The following is a 24,850-nucleotide window of genomic DNA, read 5'->3' on the forward strand; positions in this document are numbered from 1 at the left end:
TTTTTATTTTTTCCTTTCTTTATTCAAATCAGGCAACAAAGTATATATCTCATTTACATTGACATAGTTTTTTTTTTCTTTTTTACCCCTTTTCCCTTCCCCTCCCCTCTTTTTCCCCTTCCCTTCCTTCCTCTCCCCATCCTTTTTACATAAAATATAATTACCATTATATAAACAATCAAATCTATGTCTATACATACACATTTATTATCCAAAATAAGTATATTCAAAGGAGAGAGAGAGAGGGAAAAAAACAAACAAACAAACAAACAAAAACAAACAAACAAACCAAAACAAACGAACCCCCCCCCCCCCAAAAAAACAAAACAAAAACAAAAAACAAAAAACCCCCAAAGAAAACAAAAAACAAACAAACAAAAAAAAAAAAAAACAAAAAAAAAAACAGCACCTGCGTAGACCCATATATATAATCTTGGGGCAGATACGGGAGGAGGCCATACCTCACAGTTTTACTTATTAAAGTAATCTATAAAGGGTTGCCAAATTAGGTAAAACTGTTTAACATTATCTCTTGATGAAAATTAAATTTTCTCCAACTGTAAATGATACATTGTGTCTCTTAATAAAGCAGAATGAGTTGGAGGGGGCTTTATTTTTCCAATTTAGAAGTATAAGGCGTCTTGCAAGCAATGTTATAAAACTCAGGGCATGAATTTGTTTATTATTTAAGTCATGTCATCTTTTTAAATAGATTTATAAGGCTTTATGTCAGAAAGTGCAATACCCAATGTACAGTACACCACTAATTTTAATTTTTTAAAACTCATTTTTCCAATCCACCTGAAAACATCACAGTTTCAGTCAGTCCTTCTGGTCCAGTACCAGACAACAACAATGTGAGTCTAACATGCAGCAGTAATGCCAACCCAGCAGTGAGGAACTACATCTCGTACAGAGCTGATGGAGAGCAGGAGACTTTATTTGGTACAGGAACTAGTTTAAACACTGTAGCCTCTAAATTCAGTCAGGTATTTTTTTGCCAGGCTGAAAACAAGATTGGATTTGCACATTCTAATCCAGGGGTAGGCAACTCCAGGCCTCGAGTGCCGGTGTCCTGCAGGTTTTAGATCGCACCCTGGGTTAACACACCTGAATCCAATGATTAGTTCATTACCAGGCTGTCATGATATGAGTGAACAGTTGTTGTTTAAGGTGCAGTTCATGTGGAAGCCACCGGAGGGTGGTGTGGAGATAATAAAAAAGTGATGGCTAAAACCTAAGACGGTGTCATGTCTGCTCCCTGAAGTAATATCGTAACATGGTGTCAGAAGTGAACTGATAAGGCTATAGAAGAGTGTCGCACACATGGAAGGGCTTAAGCCGCCAGCTGGACTTGATTTGCTGCAAGGGAACCTCTCAGAAAATTGGAGACGGTTTCGGCAACGGTTCGAGCTGTATCTCGCGGCTACAGGAGGTGCTAGCAAGCCACCCAAGGTACAGTCTTCACTATTTCTTCACGTTGCTGGAGAGGAAGCGGTTGAAGTGTATAATACCTTCACGTTTGCGGAAAATGGTGATGAGCATAAGCTGACGAAAATAATGGAGAAATTTGAGGAATACTGTAGCCCAAAGAAGAACATAACCTATGAAAGGTACAAGTTTTTCACGTGTGTGCAAGGGGATATGCCAATTAGCCAGTACATCACGGAGCTAAAGCTAAGGGCCAAGTCATGTGAATTTGGACAACTGCAAGAATCCCTCATCAGAGATCGGGTAGTGTGTGGAATTACATCGGATGCAATGAGAGAAAGGCTGTTAAGAGAAGATGATATTACTCTCGAAAAAGTAGTTCAGCTTTGCATTGCAGCTGAGACCACAAAAGCTCAAATCAAGCAAATGCATGAGGAGGATCAAAATGCTCAAGTCTCTGCACATGAAAGTAAAGACGTAGATGCAGTGAGACATAAGCAGACATGCAAAAAAGACAGACAAAGTAAGATGAAACTGAACGACAAAGACCAAGCAAGCACGTTTAATTGCAAACGATGTGGAACTAAGCATGCATTACGCCAATGCCCTGCTTATGGCAAACAGTGCAAGAACTGCGGGAAAATGAATCACTTTGCCAGAATGTGTAGATCGAGAAAAGTGCACACTGTCGCCGATGAAGCTACGGATCAGCAGGCAAGTCTGTTCATTGGAGCTGTAAATGCAAAAACACAGACACGAACAGATGAATGGACTGTAGAAATAAAAGTTGGCCACAAACCTGTGAAATTCAAACTTGATACTGGTGCACAAGCCAATGTGGTTCCCTACAGTCTACTACGAAGAATAGGAAATAAGCAAATGCTTAGACCCACAAATGTCAGGTTGTCAACATACACCGGAGACAAAATAGCAGTTAAAGGAAAGTGCACTTGGGCAGTGAAATACAAAAAGAAAAGTTTTGCTTTGGAGTTCATTGTCGTAAAATCAGAAACCAAGCCAATTCTGGGAATTCAAACATGTGAAGAAATGGGACTCATCAAGAGAGTGATGGCACTGAATAAAAGTGATGAAATGGACATCTTCAAAGAATTTGCTGATGTGTTTGAGGGGATTGATGGCGTCGAGACATACATAGACGACCTTTTGATCTGGGGAGAGACTAAAGTACAGCATGACGACAGACTGAGGCAAGTGCTGGAGAGAGCAAGAGCAAAAAATTTTAAGCTGAACAAAGACAAATGCAAGGTAGGCCTGGAGGAAATTAAATACCTTGGCCACATCTTCTCGGCAGATGGTTTGAAACCAGATCAGAGCAAGATAGAGGCAGTAAAGAAAATGCCTACACCAGAGTGCAAAAAAGATGTGGAGCGATTTCTGGGTATGGTGACATACCTAGCAAAGTTCATTCCAAACATGTCACAACACACAGCGCCATTACGCGGCCTTACCAGAGATGATGCTGCATGGCAGTGGGAAGGTGAGCATCAGCACGCATTCAACAAATTGAAAACAATTCTTACTGAAGCTCCTGTGCTCAGATACTATGATGTACAGCTTCCAGTAACACTATCTGTCGATGCTTCTAAAAGTGGACTCGGTGCTGTCTTACTACAAGATGGCAAGCCAGTTGCTTATGCATCACGCTCATTAACAGAGACTGAACAGCGTTATGCACAAATAGAAAAGGAGATGTTGGCAATTGTGTTTGGTGCAGAGCGTTTCCATCAGTATGTGTATGGCAGAGAAGTGAACGTGGAGTCAGATCACAAACCACTAGAAGTGATAATGAAAAAGCCGTTGAGCAGTGCTCCAGCAAGAATACAGAGACTCCTAATGAGACTGCAAAAATATCAGGTACAAGTACAGTACAAGCCAGGAAGTGAAATGTACATCGCAGACACATTATCCAGAGCATATTTGCCAGTGACCAGCTCATCTGATAATGAGATAGAAGACCAGGTGCACATGGTAATTTCCAACTTACCTGTGACACGTGCAAAACTAAAGGAATTCAGAAAGGAAACAAGGAATGATATGACACTGACTAAACTTACAGAGACAGTTCTGGATGGATGGCCAGAAACAAGAAACCAAGCTGCAACAGAAATCCAAGCGTATTGGAATTACAGGGAACAAATTTCAGTAGTGGATGGAGTTCTGTTCAAAGGAGAGCAGCTTATTGTTCCTGCAGCACTGAGAGCAGAAATGCTAAAGCGCATTCATGAGGGTCACTTGGGTATTGAAAGCTGCCGACGCAGAGCGAGAGAAGTACTCTTTTGGCCTGGAATGTCACAGAGTATCACAGAGATGGTGAACTGCTGTGATGTGTGCAGTACTCACCAGAAACGACAGAACAAAGAACCACTACATCCACATAGTGTTCCTGAAAGACCTTGGCAGAAGATAGGTGTGGACCTATTTACTTTTGACCAGCAGGAATATCTCCTCTTAGTGGATTACTATTCCAAGTTCATTGAGGTTGAGTGGCTGAAGTCAGACACAAGAAGTGCAACAGTTATCACTCATCTTAAGTCACAATTTGCCAGACACGGGATTCCTGAAACGGTGATTTCAGACAACGGACCACAGTTCAGCTCCCGTGAATTCCAAGACTTTGCAAAAGAGTGGGAGTTTTGTCACAACACTACGAGCCCCCACCATGCACAGTCAAACGGAATGGCAGAGAGAGGAGTACAAACAGTGAAACTCTTGTTAAAAAAGGCAAAAGCCGAGGGGAATGACCCGTATCTATCATTAATGAATCTGAGGAGTACACCGTTGGAGGACATTGGAGCGTCACCAGCCCAGCTGCTAATGGGTCGACGCATAAGAACAAGACTTCCAACAACATCGCAAAGATTGAAACCCCACATGGTCACTAAGACAGTGCAGCAGTTGTTAGAAACAAGACAACAGAAACAGAGAGAATACTTTAACCAAGGAACCAAAGCACTTAAACAACTGCAGGTTGGTGACACTGTCAGAATGTGGCAACAGGGTGTATGGAATCCAGCTCAGGTGACAGGTTTATCTGAACATCCAAGATCTTATGTTGTTCAGATGCCTGATGGACAGACATATAGAAGGAACAGAAAGTTTCTAAGGCAGTCAAGGGACAACCAAAACGTAACACAGCAAAATGAGTGTGATGAAACACAGGGACAAAGTGAGATGGACATGCAAAGTACAAATGTCACTCCCACAGAGTTTCCAAGTTCCCCACCCAAAACTGCGAGTGGACGTATTGTTTCCAAGCCCAGAAGGCTTATTGAGGAATAAAATGAACATTATGTTTTGAGCACATGCTGTGATTAAAAATAAAAAAAAAATAAAAAAAAGTGTTCAAAAGAGAGAAATGTGAGTATGCCAAGAGGCATTTTTTTTCTCCCTTTCTTTTTTCCCTCTGGTCATGGGCCTTGAGTGGTGTTGTGAGTTACTTTGTTGTTTGCCCCTGTTGTTGAAAAAAAAAAAAAAAGGGGGATGTCATGATATGAGTGAACAGTTGTTGTTTAAGGTGCAGTTCATGTGGAAGCCACCGGAGGGTGGTGTGGAGATAATAAAAAAGTGATGGCTAAAACCTAAGACGGTGTCATGTCTGCTCCCTGAAGTAATATCGTAACACAGGCCTCTGGAGAACTTCAAGAAATGCTGAGGCGTCATTTAGCCCTTTAAATCAGCTGTGATGGATCATGGACACATCTAAAACCTCCAGGACACTGGCACTCGAGGCCTGGAGTTGCCTACCCCTGTTCTAATCTGACTCAAGTCCAGTCTATGTATCACATTTTTAGGCATTTCTATTCATCCAGAATTTTAGCAACACATAATCCACCTCTCATATAATAATTCACCTCTAATAATTCATAATTCACCTCTCTTATACTCTACAACTACTACACTGAATGCCACTGTCCCTTGCTAGTAGCCTATTTCATTTTTCTGACATTTCTGGGTATCTGGTGTAAGTATCACAGCTCACCAAAGACTATAGCACAGATGGTTTTAATGTCTCAACCACAGTAATAAAATACATTCCTATTTATAACAGCACAAATCAGAAAAGCAAGACAATATGGTTTACATCATTGCAATGGGATTATCCCAAATAACTATAAAAAGGCTGGATATACTTCAATAAATACAATGATGCGTAGTACAAAATGTAAATTGTTCACTTTGGTTTATGACCACCTTCACTAACATGTTACCAATTGTTGTGTTGTTACATCGTTTGTGTAGGTGTACTAAACTGTATTCAGTGGGGCTTTGACTGATCCTCTCACAGTGGTAACTCAGTGGGCTACCTGTCAATCAGTCTCATAAATTTGAAAAATGTATCCTTCCATTTTCTTCTGCTTATCAAATTCTGCAGTCTGTCACTGGGCAAACACACAGAGAAAAATTGATTCACACTCACATCTATGGTCAGTATTGAATCAACAGTTAACCTCAGAAATTAAAGAAAAAGGAATCAAGACGGGCTTACCACTCTACAATTTGTAGAGTATTAAATCTCTTAAATCAGCCAGACTATACTGTTTAAGACTTTGTTTAAGACACTAGAATATGCTGTTCATTTGGTCCAGTACCAACAAACACCAATGTGACTCTGACATGCTGTAGTACTAACACATATAATAGATATACTTTATAAATTAAAGCATTAAAGTTGATGCTACCAGTGTGCAAGATTCTGTCAAGGGCTATGATAGTCAACAGGGTCTCAAGTGTACCCATCAATACTATTAATTATGGTAAAAACAAACAAGCAAACAAGTTGACAATGATCAGATTTGTTCTGTTGGAGCTGATCCATGTTATGATGCCAGAATAATTACTTGTAACTTAAGTATTAGTTGATTAGGAATATAATGTCCATGGCTTTATTTCTCATGGCAGGGTCTGAAATGCACTGTGGACTTTACAGTGGAGTCGTTCCTTGGGTCCTCGCTGGCGTGTTTTTCAGTGTCAGTGTCATCTGTTCGGCATGCCTTTGGTATGTTAGTATGTTCACAATGGAAAGCCTACTGATGTTTTTATAGCATGCTTTCAAATAATTCATTTGTTTCTTTTTTTGCAGCAAAGTACGAAAGAATGTGAAGCCAAAAGAAGAGGACAGAACTTATATGTCACTGAGCGGTAGAACCGTCAGCTCTTCAGAGTATGATGTCATTAACACAGCTCCAAAGAGTCAGTGATGCTGACCTTGAAAATGACCCAATAGATAAGATTTTTTTCTTAAGATTGTAAGATTTTGCTGTATTTTTTGTTTGGCAGTTAAATGATACTAATGTGAAAAAAAAAATCAGTTATCTGTTATACTAGTCTTTATTGAAATGCATTGAATAACCACTGTGTAGCTAAGCAAACTAGCCTAATAGCATGCTTTACATGATGGAATCACTTTAAAGGGGTGTGGTGAAAGCTGAGGGTGAATGAGCATTCAAGGAGTTGATAGTGGAGAGATGCCAAGCACTCTTACTTCACAGTTCTATTATAGCTTTTACGCTCTGACAACTTTTGGCTGATTTAAACAACTCAGTAGTCGACTACTATCTACTGGGACAAAATAGCCTCCAGCCATCTGCTCAGTACAGTCTACTGAACAAAAGGGAGGGCAAATTTAGGAGTGTGGAGCAGAGGTTCTGCACAGAGAGCCTTTTTCACTCAATTAAATGCCACCTAGCACTGCTCTGTCCACTGCACCACATCTGATGCAACTTCTCAGGTGAGGTTGGTCAGGGAGCTGGTCAGAAGTAAGAGTTCAGGAAACAGAGATACCACTGATCAACAAATCTGCGCTTTTTCTCTTTTTAAGAGGGAGATCTTGCATAGCTATGATGCATTGTTCCATTGGCAGATGGATGTGCAACCTTTGTAATCTCATGTACTATATGAGAGTGCCCTGTAAATTTCCAGTTATCAAATGTAGTTGTTTCTATCTATTCTCCACAGCCAAGAAGATGTAATGCATTTTTGGAATAAACTATCTAATCGTCTGAAGGCCTTGTAGTGACAGATGAGCACAACAAATGATTTGAACTGCTCAATAGTTTGTGTTTTATTGTTGTATTTCTTATTTCACAACATGTTAAATGTTTTCCATGGGTGCCAGGTCTGAGTTTCAGTTTCAATATTCAATATTATTTGTCAGTATTATTTGTATTAGTGTGTTTGTGTCAGGTCTGAACTGCAGGCAGCAATAATAAAGGCAGAATGTAATAAAAATGTATATATCATTCAACAAGTTACTATATTTAATAATGCAACCCCATAGTGTGAGTTTTCATATGAACTACATCATAACATGCATGTTAAACAAAGTCCATGATTACTCAGAACACAGGATAGTTGTACACACACCTGAGTCTGCCTTAAAGAAGCTCAGGCAGCAGCAAAATAACAACATTTTCAATACAGTTTACTTTTCGTACATCAGAGTTTCTTGCTCTAATTTTTGTTTGTTTTAAATTCATTTTAGTGCGTAAGGTTTCCATCCTTACTGTCATGGTCCTGAGTCTGGTGATTCAGTGTTTATGTTTTTGATTATTAATATTCTTTATTTCAGTTAGTTTGTGGTTATACTTTAATGATTTTTAGATCTTATGTTTTGCACTGTGCCTCCTGAGTGTTACATGTGAATTTACAGCCTCTGGTGTGTGACTGTGGGTGGTGATTTAGAAAGACATTTTTTAGTATGCATACTAAATCATTTGTTTTCTGAGCATAGATTACTCATTCTATACTAATCTATTCAGAAAGTCACAGGATCAAGACCAGCACGGTGAAAGATTGGAAGCCAAAGCTTAACACAGGTAGTACACCGCACATACAACATGAAATGAAAACGCTCCTGCTCAGAGACAGGACAAACTAACCCCTGAAAACACTCCCACCTAGTGTCAACTTGTGTAACTGCCAAAGATGAAAAACATTAAATTCAATTTCTGTAGGCTTTGATAGAAAATTTAATTTATCTGTGCACGTGACAGGTGAACACACCTATATTCATTAATAAGTAATATTGTATATATTATTTATTAATGAAATTTACACAACATCAGTCTTACTGTTACTGTTTTTAACTTTCAGTTTCTTGTTTAGAAAATAGAAACATTAATCTACTTTATTCCTTCAGCCAAATAATGAACATTATTACTAAGTGAATAGAAATGTTTACAGCACATTCAGTGGTGCAAGACGTGTTGTGGAGATCATGGTCAGAAAAGAAGGTGGTACTGTTAACAGCCACTTCTGGTAAAAGCATCTATCTAATATTCACACTCATACTTTTGTGTTATTTCCTCTTTTTACATCGCTTCCTGAACAGTTCTTAAAAAACCTCACATATGTGGAAATGACTTCTCTATGAAGCTCGTAAGAATGTACGTTTTTATATCTTAAATATGGAAGAAATATCAAGGTTTTATGCAAAGCTAACATTTCTATCATCCTTTGATTCACTGCGATTTAGATTAAACATCATATTTGTCGAGGAAAAAGTTCCACAGGAAAAAGGTGAAGGATTTTCTTTTTCTCTCGTCTATCATGTTTATGAACATAACTTTTTGAAAAAAGAGCTGTATGCTGGTATCTTAGCAGATTTTTTGAGGATGAATAATTATCCTCGTAGTGACAGTAGTTACATGCGAACGCTGGGCTTTGCAAAATTACCATTACTGTCATAGTCACATATTTTAAAGATAATAATGAGCCCTGTTACTGAGTGAAAAAATGTGCTGTATTACACTGTTATCTTGAGCTAACGCACAAAAAATATTCTCAAACATCATTTGAGAGTTTTAACAGAATACATAAAAAAATAATTTACTTCACTTTTCACCATAACAGTTTGTCACTGGTAATGTTTAACAAATAATCATGTAAATTGTTTCATGTGCAAACTTCAGACTCCTTTAAACTTCACTTTTTTGTAACAAGATGGCTGGAACTCTGACTTTTCTTCTCATTAGTTCTCTGCTGCAGGGTGAGTGAAAGAAAATCAGCATCATGTAAAGATTATTATTTAACATGAAACATCTACTAAACTACAAAGGGTGTCCATTTATTAGATATTTAACAGTAAAATATTTAGCATTTGTACCTGAATTAAACACTGAAGTCCTAGCAGCAGTGATAACTCTGGATAAAGGCTACAATAATTAAAACTGTACTGTTGCTGTAAATTACTGTTAGCATTTCTTTTTTACAATTCATTGTGTTGTGTTTCAGGTGCACTGTGTGAAACGTTCAACATCAATATGCCACAGAATATAAAGGTTTTGAGAGGCTCCTGTGTGACCATCCCCTGCTCCTTTGATGTAAAGAGGAACCATAAAAATAACTTAGATGATACATGTGAAGCATATTGGAGTGATTCAACTTCATTTAACAGTAAAATTGCAAAACTAAAGCCAACTAAAGAAATGACAGGAGACTTAACAAAGAAAGACTGCACCACAACTTTCAATAATGCAAGTCTTCTTCAAAGTACTAAATATTACTTCAGACTGGAGTGTGATAATACACTGAAATACACTTTTACAAAAGCTGGTGTAGATATTTCATTCATAGGTAAGTTTTTATATCCATATAAAGACAATTCATGTGAATAAATGACACTAGTCAAGCTGCTTTGACTTTGACATTGTGAATTTACTGGATTTTACACAGCAAAAAAAAAAAACAACCTTAAATTAATTACTGCTCATTTGTTTATTGACTGATGAAAATATTTCTTCCCACCACAAGATCCTCCTTCACCGACTCTGACTCCATCCACACTGGAGGTGGAGGAGGGAGCCTCTGTGAGTCTGACGTGCTCTGCTCCAGCTCCAGCTCCAGCTCCATGTTGGTCTCATCCTCCAGCTCTGACATGGAGCCCTAACCTGGGCCAGAGTCAGGAGACACTGCAGGAGAATCAGGACAAAACTAAAGTCAGGACCTCTGTTATGAATTTCACTGCTTCTCACATCCATCATGGAAATAAAATCTCCTGCACTGCTGTCTACCAGAAACAAGATGGTAGCCCTGATGTCACTGCTGAAACAAGTTTAACTCCTGATATTTCATGTGAGTTTATTTTTCTCTTCTCAAATGAAATAAATAGTAATAACGTTTAAATAGTAGTAGTAATGTATTTAGTAATAAATACAGTTATCTAGATCTGTTATTTATTCTCTCTAAGAGTAAAGCTACATTTAGTCAGTCACATTTGACAGTTGCTTTTCACTTTACAGTTTTCAGTTTCAGAGTTTCACTTACTATATATATTATCATGTATTTTCCCCAAGTTATGATATTTGTTTTGTGAATACACAACCAGTAAAACAGAATTATTAAAAAACCAAAATTCAGATAACTGTTATGTGATGTGAGAATGAGGCCCCAGTTCCAGACTCAGGCCACAGATAGTAAATAAAAAATCAACCTTTGTTCAGGTGTAGCAGAAAAATCCAGATGGTAGCCAATAATGTCTTTGAATGCAAACCAGGACAAATGTGAGTGAGAAAATGAATATCCAACAGTCCAATGCAACAAAGTAATGTGGGTAGATAGAGGCAATACATACACACTAATTAAATATGGATGATGAACACAACTGGGTAAAGTGGGACTGTAGCTCAGGGGAGGTGAGGTTGGATGGCTTTAGCTCAGGAGGGGTGGCTGGGGTGGGTGTAGCTCAGGGCTGTGCAGAGATGTTCAAAGGGGCGGTGCTCAAAGTTAAAAAGGGGCACATAGAACCAGGCTGAAGCCACACCCACCAACCATCAGGAATCTAATATGGAACATCATCATACTATATCACTGTCATCAGGTGGGGACAGTGCAAAGCAAACTTAGCCCATGTTTTACCTGATGGGTACAATGTTGTTGTTGAGGGGTTGCTGCTGCTCCTGCTGCTGATAGTGCTGGAGGGCAGGGCTGTGTTGATCTGAGACTGTAAAAAGTCCATATGAGAAATGGTTGCTGATTAAACAAGTGTCATGAAATAATAATAAAATGCAAAGATTGGTGACAGCGCTTGGAACCACAAGGCAACAAAACTGTGAGAAATAAACTAGGCTCTATTGCACTAATCTATTATTTAATTATCCACACTTAACAACTCTTGCACCTAATCTATAATAAAGTAATGATAGAAAAATGTTAAAGAACCAAAACATTGTGTTTATTATTATTATTATACTTGAATACCTTTGCAGTGGAACAGCTGGTACATGTGTTATTGATACCTGTGCTCTTTTTAATGTAGCTGGTGAGAGATCCACTGCCTCACACAACTCCTTTTAACACTGTTTCCTCCTCATGTCCTTACAGGGCATGTCTGGACAATATCACATCATGAGTTATAATTTAAAAAATCTATACTCATAAAAAACCTTCTCCAGAATACTGTATATACTATGGCCACAAGTTTGCATCATGGTGTTGATCCAGAATAATTCCCTCATTATTTATTCCTAGTGCTATAATAATAAAGGGATGAAAATAAACAAATTAAGTAATAAACATGAATTTATGAGGATTCAATTTGTTTGACTGTACACTCTGTGCAGGCAGAAAGCTTATTAAATGTTTAAACTGTAAAGATACAATAATTTTGTAAAATCAGCATTTTGTCATATTTGAAATATAAATCTAATATATTTTGTTTCTTAATGTATTTTCTTTAATAACATAGGGTGTGTTTTTTAAAAATCATAATTGTAATAATCCATAATTATTTGGATATGTGTTTTAGATTCTGTTCAGTGAAATATAAGCCCTCCAGGAAGGCAGGAAAAGCCCTGTAACTTACTTTAAAACTAAATATGTTCCCTGAAACAGTGGGCAGAGCTACAGACCCTTACCCAGTTAGCTGGCAGCTAATGACCAGCACTACTTGTGCAGTTAATAAAAGGACAGGTAATGTTTGTCGCGCTGTTGCACACACAGCACGCTCATCTGTTTCAATTTGTCAGTTGTCACAAGACAACTTACCAACATGTCATAATAAGGTTCATCTCTGTGCTATAGACTATGTGTACGCTGTGAACGCATACTAGGTGTACGCTATACACCTACTAACTGGTTTTTGTTGCATCAGTCTGCGTCTCACATTTAATTTGCTTCTTCTACAGCTCTCCATATGGTAAGCCATTTCTGCCAAATATTGCGAGTTTTCTAACACATCTGGTTAAGAAATGGCGTAAGAAATGCAGTTTAACGCCATGGGGAAGGCCCTGCATAGTTTCAAGAAAACAGCGTTTTAAACGCCTTCACAGCTGACACTGAACGCCGGAAAAAAACAGTTTTTAATCTGTCTTTGAATGCCATTTTTTGCTGAGTGGTGTTCAAAGACAGGTAGAAATGTGTTTTTTTTCTGCCGTTCAGAAAGGGCGTTTAAGACGCCACTTCCTGGTGTAAAATACGGTATTCTGTCAGGTCAACGCCATTAAACAGTGTTTTTTACGGCATTTCTTAACCAGACGTGTTAGAAAACTCGCGTAGAAAACTCGTGGCTGAAATGGCTTGTCATATGGGCACCGCTCAAACAGCAAAAAATGTGCGTCCTGCCTCAAAACACATCCTACCCAATGTTTCTGCGCAGACGCGCCGCATGCATAAAACACACATAAAACAATTGCCTCAAGAAAAGGGCATTTGGGACACCCATCAGGAAAGGGGCAGGTGCTCAAGCCCTTCCTCGCACGTGCCTGGTGTAGCTCAGAAGGTAGAGCAGGTTATCTACTATTTGGAAGGTTGGCATGCAGACTGGAGCCAATTTGCACACCAAATATCCTCGGGTAACGATATTTAGATAAGCTGTTATCCGATGAACAAAACACTTTCGATGTTATTTTAGTTAGAAAACACTTAAACATAAATTAGGTGAATGGATGAGGCATGTTGTATGAAGCGGTTTAAGTTGAGTAGAATAGTGGTATGTAAGAACCAGGGCATTTATCATTTCCATGGGGACCAAACTCTAAATAAGACACAGAGAAAAAGAAGTATCAAAAAAGTCCACCATCTGGCTGGAGCCTTTCTATGTGGTGTTTCTCTTCCCACCCACAGAAGGACGGGTAGGTTTACTGGAGATTCTAAAATTGCCCACAGGACAGAATCACTGTCTGTGTCAGTGTACACTGCCTCTCACCCAGTGGCATTTGGGCTAGGCTCCAACCCCCCTGGAAGATGATGAATGGGTAGTTTTTGACACTCAGTAAAAAGAAGTATAAAGTTGGTGAAGTGACTGTAAGTTGCATTGTTCAGTCAGTCAATATAAAGACAAAGAAAAATCATTTTTATTGGATACATCAGTATTTAGAAAGAAAGGGCCAAAGCAACTTCTTACTATCACTCTACAAATTTTCTTGATTAAAGAAAAAATCAGTAAATGTGTGCGGTTTGCTCCCTTCTCTCCTGTTTGGTGTTAGATGTGTATGAGTTATTAATTTAATGGGAAAAAATATATATTAAAGGCATTGTACCCAATTTATAAACACTACTTCTGCAAAGAAAACTGTCTTAACATTTTAGTTTGTATGTTTTATTCCTTAATTTTCAGATTCACCTAAAAACATCACAGTTTCAGTCAGTCCTTCTGGTCCAGTACCAGAGAACAGCAATGTGAGTCTGACCTGCAGCAGTAATGCCAACCCAGCAGTGAGGAACTACACCTGGTACAGAGCTGATGGAGACCAGGAGACATTTATCGGAACAGGAACCAGTTTAAACATTCAAGTCTCCAGAGACAGACGGTCATTTTTCTGCAAGGCTGAAAATGAGATTGGAGTTGGACGTTCCAGCAGCATTCAAATAGATGTTCAGTGTAAATATCATATTTCACATCTGCTTTACATATCATCAGTATAACCCAGCATCAAGGATTCAGACCATTAGAACTGGAATTTACATGCTGAGCTTTTGGAATAGTCTAGAAATAAAAAACCAATGCATTTTTGCAGAAAAAAGTAAAAGCATACACACAGCATTTCCAAAAGTCTTTGCCCCTCTGCACACCCACATATAACTAGAATGACATTTGATTCTCAATTTAAAAAAGGTTACTGTATTTTTTTGGACTATAAGATGCACCGGTATATACGGTGCACTGTCAACAAACGTGTCTGTTTTCATGAATAAGGCACACTGAATTATAAGGCGCATTAAGCAAAACAACACGGTCAGATAAGTCAAACTTTACTCAACTCATTCTTCTTGCTTCCTCCACTTCTGTACCATTGATTCATTAATGTTGAATTCTCTTGCAGCTGCTCTATTCCCATGTTGTTGCAGTATATTAATGAGTAACCTCGTATTGTGGATGGATTATCTCAGTTGTTCTCCTGACTAAAGTTTGGTCTGTTTACAGTATCCTGTCATGCGATTGCATTTCTCCCTAACCTTTGGGAACCCTCACATTAACTTTTATCGAGTGGAACAAAGTTAGCATTCATCCCCCAGCTTCACTGCATTTATGTTATGCTAACATAGCTGTGTTGCTAGCAATCACATAGCACATCATTATATAGTCCAACTTCAGTAACCCTACAAAAGTCACTGCGGTTGAGTTTTCTGTCTTCGTTTATGTTGGAAGTGATGGCAGAGCTGTACGTTTTAATTTTTTCAGAAATCTTTCAGTCAGAACATGGTAATATCATCTTTAGGTGGAAACTAGCAAGCTAACTTCTTGCTAACTTCTAACTGCGTTAAATTTAATAAATTCTGTTTTCATGGATGCCTGGATGTTAAACTTAATTGTTACACCTGGTAAAACAGAAACACTGATAATTTTATTAAAGACAAAAGAATTTAGACCGTTTATAACTCTCAATGATGTTGCAGTGTTCTTCAACTTTGGGATCTGAAGCGGACAGAGTTCTGGACCCAGATTACTCCACTAGGCTCCTAACTACAGTAGCTGTGATGCTCTAACAGTCCATCAAGCGGTGCAGCTTCGTAGCTTAGCAAAGTCGTACAAAAACATTTTTTGACAGATTTTTGAGCGCCGTGTACCACATAAAATCTGTTCGAGGTCAGTAAGCACAACCAGAATTCATACATAAGGCGCATTGTCAATTCCTGAGAAAAATAAAGGATTTTAAGTGCGCCTTATATGCGGAAAATATGGAGTATGATATAGGGTTGCCAACTCCCTGAAAAATAAATAAGGGACACCTTGTGGCAACCCAGTTCACCCTTCCCAGTGTGGTGAATTTTGTAGCTCTTTTTTTTGTGTGTGAAATTATTTTTTAACCATTTGAGTTGAATTTGATTTAAGCAGATGCATATTCTTTGTGATATGACCATATGGGAAACAAATGATCATTTAGCCATTTATTTTTAGCTCAAAATGACAACATTAACACAGTAAAACAGGTCTCTTTCTTAAACAGAAGCCTGTCATGCTTAACTTTTGAGAATATAAGTAAATCTTTCTTTAAAAGAACTCTGTCCTGCTTAACTTAAAATTATATAAATTAATAGAAAACAATAGAACGAAAAATATTCTTGTAACAGTGCACATATAGTGCATTTAGTACAATTGGCTTCAGTTGAGGTATTATTTCAGCTTTTCTAATGCTAATCAGCTGCTCCTGTTTGTAAACCCACTTGTTCCCATGATTACGCATCTTAACTCATCATCATTATTAATCTATGTATTACTTTTATGTATTAGTCATCTATTTGTTGTAATCATCTATCCTTGCAGTTGTTTATTACACAAAATAAGTTATATTATCACACTTCTGGCCACATAGCGCTGATATTCACTGCACATGCCCATATTAACCTTAACCAGAGGGTTTAAACAACAAACCAGTGTTTACATACCATATCTGCTTCTGTCGTGGCCTGGTGGGCAAAAAATTGGTTAAGGGTTCCCCGAGCTTTCATGCCCCTCATGTTCTTCATGTGCCCACCACTAGAAGCATGCCTATGGAAAAAGTGCGCCGGCACACAGTGCAGTGCGCTTTAAAGGTGTTATCGTGCATTTTCCCAGCCAGGTGTTTTCCTTTTCCCAGTCCTCCCTGTACTTTTGCAGCCTTTTTTTTTTCCTTTCTCTGAGGGGAACAAACATTGCTGCTCTAATGCTGGGCTTACGTTGTGCGATTTTTGGCCCATTTTGAGACGATTTTTGAGTCGTGTGACCGATTTGGTGATCGGCCCGATTTTGGCCTTCATCGTGCATCGTGTAGTATACGTGGGGTAAGGAGAAGCGATTAACACCTCACGACCAGCTCCCGATCATCAATCGCTCATGAGGGTGTCACCACAGCCGCTCACACTGCTCACGCGCAAACACGTAAACGTCGGTGAAAAAGACGGAGCAGTGAAAAAATCGCACAGTGTCTGCCCAGCTTACGTCTGAGACTTGCACCACAGTGTCAGCGTTTGTTTCCCTGTTGGCCATGCTTGTTGTTGTGGTCATCTGTTGTCTTCCGGTATTTTCTCCGTAAGCGACCTTTCCTCGACCAATGAGATGAGCGGTAATCTGAATTGTCACACTCGAATTGTCATAAGTGTGCTGTCAGCTCATTGGTCACAAAGCAGGAGAGGGGCTGGGAATTATGCTTTCAAACAAAGCGTTAATTCCATAAACATTTATAGACTACTTTTGATTCTCACTGTATTACGGGACAAAGTGCGTCCCTTATTAGCTCAATACGGGACGTGTACTTTTGTTTCTAAATACGGGACGATTCCGTTTTTTAAGGGACGGTTGGCAACCCTAGTATGATATGATGTAGGCCAACTCTTTGTAGCTATAATAGTTTCAACTCTTCTGAGAAGACTTTCCACCAGGTTTAGAAGTGTGTTTATAACTATCACAGCCGTAACAGGGCAAGAGCAGCACACCCTGGACAGATCGCCCGTCTGTCACAGTGCCAACACAGAGAAACAGACAACCATTCAGACTAACATTCACACCTATGAGCAATAACTGTATGTCTTTGGACTGTGAGAGGAAGCCAGAGTACTTGGAGAAAACCCTCGCAGACACAGGGAAAACATGCAAAGTTACTGTTAAAATACACACATACGACTTAATGATAGGTAGTGTAATACCCAACATACAGTGCATCACTAATTTTCATGTTTCAATACTTAATTTTCAGATTCACCTGAAAACATCACAGTTTCAGTCAGTCCTTCTGGTCCAGTACCAGAGAACAGCAATGTGAGTCTGACCTGCAGCACTAATGCCAACCCAGCAGTGAGGAACTACATGTGGTACAGAGCTGATGGAGACCAGGAGACTTTAATTGGAACAGGAACTAGTTTAAACATTCAAGTCTTCAGAAACAGACGGACATTTTTCTGCAAGGCTGAAAATAAGCTTGGAGTTGAACGTTCTAATGTGACTCAGCTTGAGATTCATTGTATGTATCTCAAAATTAAATTATACTATTTTTGTTAGAAATTGTAACAACACATTAGTGTTTTCCATTTTTCTGACATTTTTGGTTATCTCCAGTAAGCATCCTTGATAGCCAAATATTGTAGCACAGACTAAAAATATCCCCCTTCATAACAAAACAACCTTCGGCAGTAAAACAAGACAATCTTTGCAGTATGATTTTTTGAAATAAATCTAAAAAGTCTGCACATACTTTAATAAAGTCTGTGTTGGGCAATGCATTATGTAGATCTGTTTTTTGCACAGGTTAAAACTATTTCAAGAGCAATAAAACACTCCTGATAATGATAAGTATTGCAAGTATGTTCAGAAAGGACTTCAGTTTGAGACATGACCATCTTTACACACAGCATTTTACCGGTCACTTTGTCAGTTAATTTTTTTAGTAATTTTTGCAAATATTTTTCAATCATCAAGGTTATTTTTACTGACTCCTCTCACTTTCTTTCAATGACAGTTCTTCCACAGATCCTGTTTTCATCAGTTTGTGTTAAAACTGCAAGTCAGGTTAACTGTTCCTGTGACACTGACGGAAACCCTTCCCCTGCTGTACAGTGGTATTTGAATGGAGAACCTGTCAATCAGTCTGGTGGATTTGAAATATTCAGTGAGACTCTAAACATCACAGTTCACAGGAGCTCCTTCATTCTGAGTCAACCACATGTGAAGCATTTTTCCACCCTGCTCTGCCGTAGCTTCAACTCTCTGGGATCTGCCAGTCAACAATTTTGTATGAGCAAGTTTAAAAGCTCTGCAGAACCTCAAGGTTTGTATTTGGTGCAACTGTAAATACTCTTGTTTAACCCACATACATGATGCAGTGGAGATCAAGGAGATTTGATACCTTAGTTACTGATATCCTGTGCTCTACAAAGCCAGTTAAGAGATATTGTCAGGATTTTCCCCCCTAAATGTTAGTATTCATTTACAGTAAATTCACTGTCAATAACTTTAGGAATTCCACTAATCCACACAAGCAGTTAGGGATGGGTTAATCCAGCTACAGTCGACTCACTACCAGTTTCATAAAGTATGGAATGTTTTGAAGTACATTTATATCATTGGTATTGTGCTAACACACTCCTGAATGTTCAGGACCAGCAAACTGCCACAAACATCTGCTTTTATAAACATGTTCACGCTTGCTGATGGTCATTAAATGAAGTTTAATAATCAAGTGCATGATTATCAGCATCTGGCTGCTACCTATTCTTGTGATTCCTATGGAAGCAGTAAGAGTGCACAGTTTTACACACCGCTTCTGAAATTTGGATTAGTCTTTGTTCAGTAATGACACAGTATACCATGTTATGTTTTGTAGTTCAGCTGAGGCTGTATATATGTAATTTTAAGACCTGGTAAAGAGCAGGTGATTTTCAAAAAAAAATCCAATATTTAAAACCTTGGAATTTGAAATAAGTTTGTTTTACCACATAATTTTTGAGTAATATGGCTAATTAACCCTCTGGGCTCTATGGTGGCCAGTTTTGGCCACGAACAAGCTGAAAGGGTAGTAATGTTGAACAAACCCAGAGGGTTTAAAAAAACAAAAAACATTATGTATGTCATGCATACAATTAAAAATTAAGTAGGGTGATTTTTTTATGTATTTATTTATTTTTTTTTTACATGGTATTTTTTTATATTTATATTTATTTTGTTTTTTTAGGTTCAGTTCTGTATCCAGTGATCGTCTCCACTCTTGTAGTGTTACTATTAGTACTAATGTGTGTTCTGCTGTTTGTTATCAGGTATGTACACAATTTGGTACTTAAAATTGTTCAAACTACCCACAGCATTTACTATTTACTAAGTTGTATTTGGCCTGATTTTCTGTGATCTTTAACTGAATACTGATACTGTGCAACTACTGTGTATATTTACGCTTGATCCATCAGAAAACATACTCAACATTGGTAACAACACTGACTAACTTTAACATCAGTCTGAGCTGTTTATTGGACAGTTCATGTCTAAAAACACTGACATTATATGTTTTCATTTTCAAGACCTCTGTATGTTAACATTCAGATTAGTTTTCACATAGCAAGCTGTAATACACCACTATATATCATCATGAGTTTATCCTGTGAACTAAAAAGTGAGCAGTGAAAAACTGCAGTGTATGATTTGTAAAAATATATATTTGATATTTTACTTTATTTTTCAGGACTCAGACGAATCACTGTAAGCCGAAAGTTGGGTTAATAGATGAAAACAACACAGTTGCGATGATTCAGCCTCCGACTGAAGAAGGAAATGAGGTACTTTAACTTTATTTTTAAGGCTTTTTTAAAGGTGTGATACTTTTACATTTACACAAGAATGAATAGATGATCTTCACCGGAATGTTCACTGAAATTTACTATGCAATTTTAGGCACCAAACACAACAGAAGAGAGCATTTATGCAAATGTTGAAAGGTTGAGAGAGGCAGGCGTTGTTGACCCTAAAGTAGTTGCTGAGCCAAGTAGCACCAACTTGCCAAGCGCTGAGCCAGTGGGTGCAAGAGGAAGCAAAAACTCTGAGAACAAAGGCGACAAGTGTGAAGCAATTTACTCTAGTGTGAACTGGAAGACCAAGAGCAAGAAAAAGAAGGAAGAAACCTCTGTGGACTTGAATTCACCTGGTAGCTATTATCTGGAGGAGGAGAAGTGCATTGTGGAGGGAATTAACAGAAATTTTGTGAGCAATGCACTAGAGATGGGAGGCCTGTATGATGAAGTGGGGGGTAAGAATGTGAAAAAGGAAGTGGACTGTGAATATGCCCAGGTAAAATTTAAAGACAAGACTAAAAAGAAAAAGAAGTAAACTTCTGTTTTGTTGAGCTTACTGCTAAAAACATAGCTGTCCAGCTGTACATGTGTAGCTCGCTGCATTTAGTCACACTATGATAAAAACATTTAAGATAGGAATAGAAATACAATTACATACCCTTTAATGATTAGCCTTTGAATAGTTACCAAGAAATATTTTTTGTTGTGTAAATATACCATTGCTTAACTGGCTCTCATATGTACCAGTGCACAGCCATCTTCTTTTGTGTGCGTTTATTATTGAATCTGGCACAATATCTCTGTTTGAAGACACTGCTTCAAACAGTAAAATATTAGGTTAAAGCTCAGGAGCCAACTTATAACTCCTTAGTGACTATGCCTGTCACTGCAAATTTCGGACCTTTGTTTAGGAACCTGTGCTAGACCCACTGATTTGTAGTTCCACTGAATATCATTTGTTGGTAAAAGAGCAAAAAGACCAGACTTTTTGTTAATAAGGTGTTTTTTTAATTAAAAATTTTGTATGTCATGCGATGACATTGTGTCATCATTCTGTCTCAAAATAAAAAGTCTGAGACATAATAAACAAAATTATATATCATAAACCATGAGGAGAAGTGCGAGGATCAGCAGACACTTTGACATGAAACTGTAGGAAAGACAGAATTGTCACTCACAGTAGCTGTGGTATTGTGTACAGAAGTAAAAATTGTTTGTATATTTACAAAATATTAGTGCATTTACAGTGTTTTGATGTTATAAGACAGCCAGAAATATAAATATATTATGAGCGATAATTAAACACAACATAATCACAATTGCTTTTATTTTGGCAAACATTTTTAAAAATGAAGTACAGCTGTGAGATTTCTCTTTTATGAATATGTAGTTTCATTTTCTTTTATGGGTAGCTATTCATTTACATACAAAGTAGCTATTGGGTGACCCACTGGTAGCATATGCATAAAAGTGTATCTATCTAGTTGGTTTTGTTCTTTTTGTATGCTCCATATTAACATCCTTTTGGCAAGCTTAACATAATTCCGCTGGCTAGCTGCATATTATATTGTATTATTGATTTAGGGTTTTGTTTATTGCAATATATATGAAGCTCAATACACATGGATGGCATTATTTTTAAAAGCACTTCAATGATTATTTAGGGCCTAAATCCTTAACATAGTACAGCATGTTAGATGCATCTAACCTTTGAGGCCATGCTTTAAAATTGAATGTACAACAAATATTAAAGAACTTTCATCTTCCTTCCAGGTCCTGTCTTTCTTATATCTTCTTTCAGATAGTGTTGCATATTGACATTAAATACAGCAGCTGTAGCAAATTTGACAAATTGTGCCGACACAATTTGCATGTATACTGAATTTTCAGGTGCTTGAAAAGTTGCATTTGGAATTACCCAACTCTTTAACTTATTAAAGAAAAAGACTGAAACAGACAAATTAAATGATGAATGTTTGTCATGAGTGAAAGGAAAAACAAAAAGGTTCCCATCATGTTTAATACCATAAACAGCACGTTCAGACACAAGATATACTGCAGAGATGAGAGTGAGAAAATTAGGTGGTACTGTTTATGGCCCCTTCTGGTAATGTTTCTTAACATTCACACTTTTTGTGCGAGTTCCTCCTATCACTTTTTTAAACACCTTTTTAAAAATGTAACCTCATTTTGCCCATGCACTCATCGTCGGAATGAACATTATGGTAATTCTGGGCATTTTAATGATTTCTGTGAACTGTTCTTTTTCCAGGGTGGAACAATTGTACAGCATACATATTTAATAACTTTTAAAGAACAAAAATGGGTGCCCAAGATGAAATATATTTTGGATCTTCTGAAATCCACACATGGTCCAAAGCATAGTATACTTTGGACCATGTATACTATACTTTGGACCACTGTGTTAATACTTACACAGTAAGTATTTAGAAAAAAAGTGGGTTTTATTTACACACAAAATGAAAAAAATATACAAAATGAACTAACAATACAGGTCCCTTAAAAAAGGTCAAATAAATATAACTAAACTTAAGCCAAAAACAGCAACTTGCAAACAAAACTAACCTAACCCACAAGAAACAAAGGGGACCTAAATCTTGGCTGATCAGACCAAGTTGACACATAGGATGTATTAACACCAAACAAACCAATGCTTAGTTTTATAATCACTTTAATTAAATGCCCAAAAGAATACTAAGCGAACAGACAATTCATAAATCAAAGAGAAAGCACAGCATTAAAAATTATTTATTTATTGAAACCCATGAAAGAGCTGCACATGGTATGGCCCAATAAACTCTTCCCATACATAACACAGCTGCATCTTTTGCCCAACTTCAGAGTTGTGATGCTGCAGGTGTGGCCATCACACATACATAGAGACTAGAAACATATGCGCTTGCTCACTTAAATATTTTAACAAGTGGTGTTGAAGGCCTATTATCTTCTCGTTAATGATCATGATTGACTAGAACTGGTAGTTTCTCTTTACCGGCATAAAATGATTTATTGGACTGGTTAATAGTCAGAACAATTGGAAAGTCCAATTGAGAAACTCACTGACAATTCAAGAAGAAGAACGGTAGAGTTGCACATGTTGGGAGGGTATCTTGGAGCCATTTTTTAAACAACTGTAGATTCCAAGATCATTGGTTCAAAGAATTGTACATATGGATGTTACTTGGATGTGGCATGACTTTGCCATAGTCTGGTAGAAGACTTAAACCCTCTAATGATAGGAAACTGATTAGGATGTTCAAACCTGCTATGAACTGGAAACAGCATCACTGTCCACAGTAATCTGAACTGTACATCATCATGGATTCAGACGGTGCCAACCAAGAAAGAACCCCCACTCCAAACACCTTCAACTAAAGCTCAACTTAAATTTGCAGCAGGTCGCATGGGCAAGCCAAATACCTTCTGGAAAAATTTTAATGGTCAGAGGAGACAAAGATTCAGCTATTTGGCCACAATGACAAGAGGTATGTTTGGAGGGAAGACATGAGGCTTTCAAACCTAACAATACTGTACCGTCCTGTAATATGAATACACTCTAATATCAGTTTGTCAATGTCCATAACATCCATTAGTGTGAAAGATGCAGCAAAATACTGTGGCTTACAGTGCCAAATATTTTGTTACATTATCTTGAACTGATTGAGCCTCTGCGAGACAAGTGCTGACAGAACACCGTTGGACACTAAACGGGCTCTCTTCCCGAGTTTCATCTTTAATTACAAAACTCACTAGTAACTCATTAGTTGGAGTAGCGAAACCTTTAACAAACTGAGAAACTAAATATTTAGCATTTAGTTGCACTGAAATGACTGTTGGGCTTAACAGTGGATTCAGGGATGCACCCCTTTAAAAAGGGTCTGATTTTAAGGTGATGGAAAAATGTGACTTGATTTGAAGCTGAGAAAAGGAACCAAAGCAGTCACTGATAAAACAGTTGGGATAATGGGATGCAATTCCCTCTTTGTCCAGTCTAGAAAAATTCAGTGCTGGCGAAAAAAGATTGTTGTTTGTTAATGTGGAGTGAACAGAAACATTTGTGTTTTGATTTGATTTAGAATTTTCAGAGATTTTCAGAAAATTCATTTGTCACAGAGATGTAGAGGAATAAAGTTACAGAAAACAAACAAAGCCGGGAGAGAAGAGTTTGAGACTAGTGTAGATTCAATGTTTAACTAGAGTGCTGCTCACCAGACATCATCAGGCGAGATTGTGAGAAATAAAGTGAGAGGTGTTGTATTAGAGGTGTTGTATTAGCAGCTAAATAAAAGATTTTTGGGGGTTTTTTTTAAGTTGTTTTTTTTTTTTTCTTCAGTGACACTGGTAGTTCAGGTCAGCTCAGAAAGAGTTACAAGAATAGCAGCAACACCATCATTGTTATAGGATTGATATGGCTAGTTATAGAGAAAATAACTTCCAGATATCTGTTTTTAACTTGTTTAGTTTCAGAAAGTCTGAAATTCCAAGGAATTTAAAAAACTGAACTGGTAGCAAGTTACTTGAATTGTGAAAATGTCTATAAATGCATGAAGCAGCCTGTGTGGAGTGGCTGTTGCAGGTCATTTACCAATTGAAAGGTTTGTAGTTCAATCCCTGGCTGCTGTAGTCTGCATGTCTAAGCACCATGAGCCAAGAATCCAGATTTGCTTTCAAATACATTCATTGCTGTGTG

At 37.8% G+C, this 24,850-nt stretch overlaps 1 protein-coding gene across 1 annotated transcript in view; it reads left to right on the forward strand.

The window, feature by feature from the left end:
* LOC146622689 (B-cell receptor CD22-like) overlaps window positions 1–20,674 on the forward strand; it is a 33,707-nt gene extending 13,033 nt beyond the window's left edge. Inside the window, exons 8-13 of the mRNA XM_085366321.1 lie at window positions 14,006–14,269; window positions 17,562–17,825; window positions 18,321–18,629; window positions 19,533–19,614; window positions 20,034–20,127; window positions 20,243–20,674. Of these exons, the coding sequence (XP_085222447.1) occupies window positions 14,006–14,269; window positions 17,562–17,825; window positions 18,321–18,629; window positions 19,533–19,614; window positions 20,034–20,127; window positions 20,243–20,674 (1,445 nt within the window). The remainder of the gene's footprint in view (window positions 1–14,005; window positions 14,270–17,561; window positions 17,826–18,320; window positions 18,630–19,532; window positions 19,615–20,033; window positions 20,128–20,242) is intronic.
* Window positions 20,675–24,850: the final 4,176 nt, after the last annotated feature.

Source organism: Diplotaxodon limnothrissa, linkage group LG11, assembly GCF_057381915.1.
Source record: "Diplotaxodon limnothrissa isolate DT_005_m linkage group LG11, D_limnothrissa_male_GT1.1, whole genome shotgun sequence".
NCBI lineage: Eukaryota > Metazoa > Chordata > Actinopteri > Cichliformes > Cichlidae > Diplotaxodon > Diplotaxodon limnothrissa.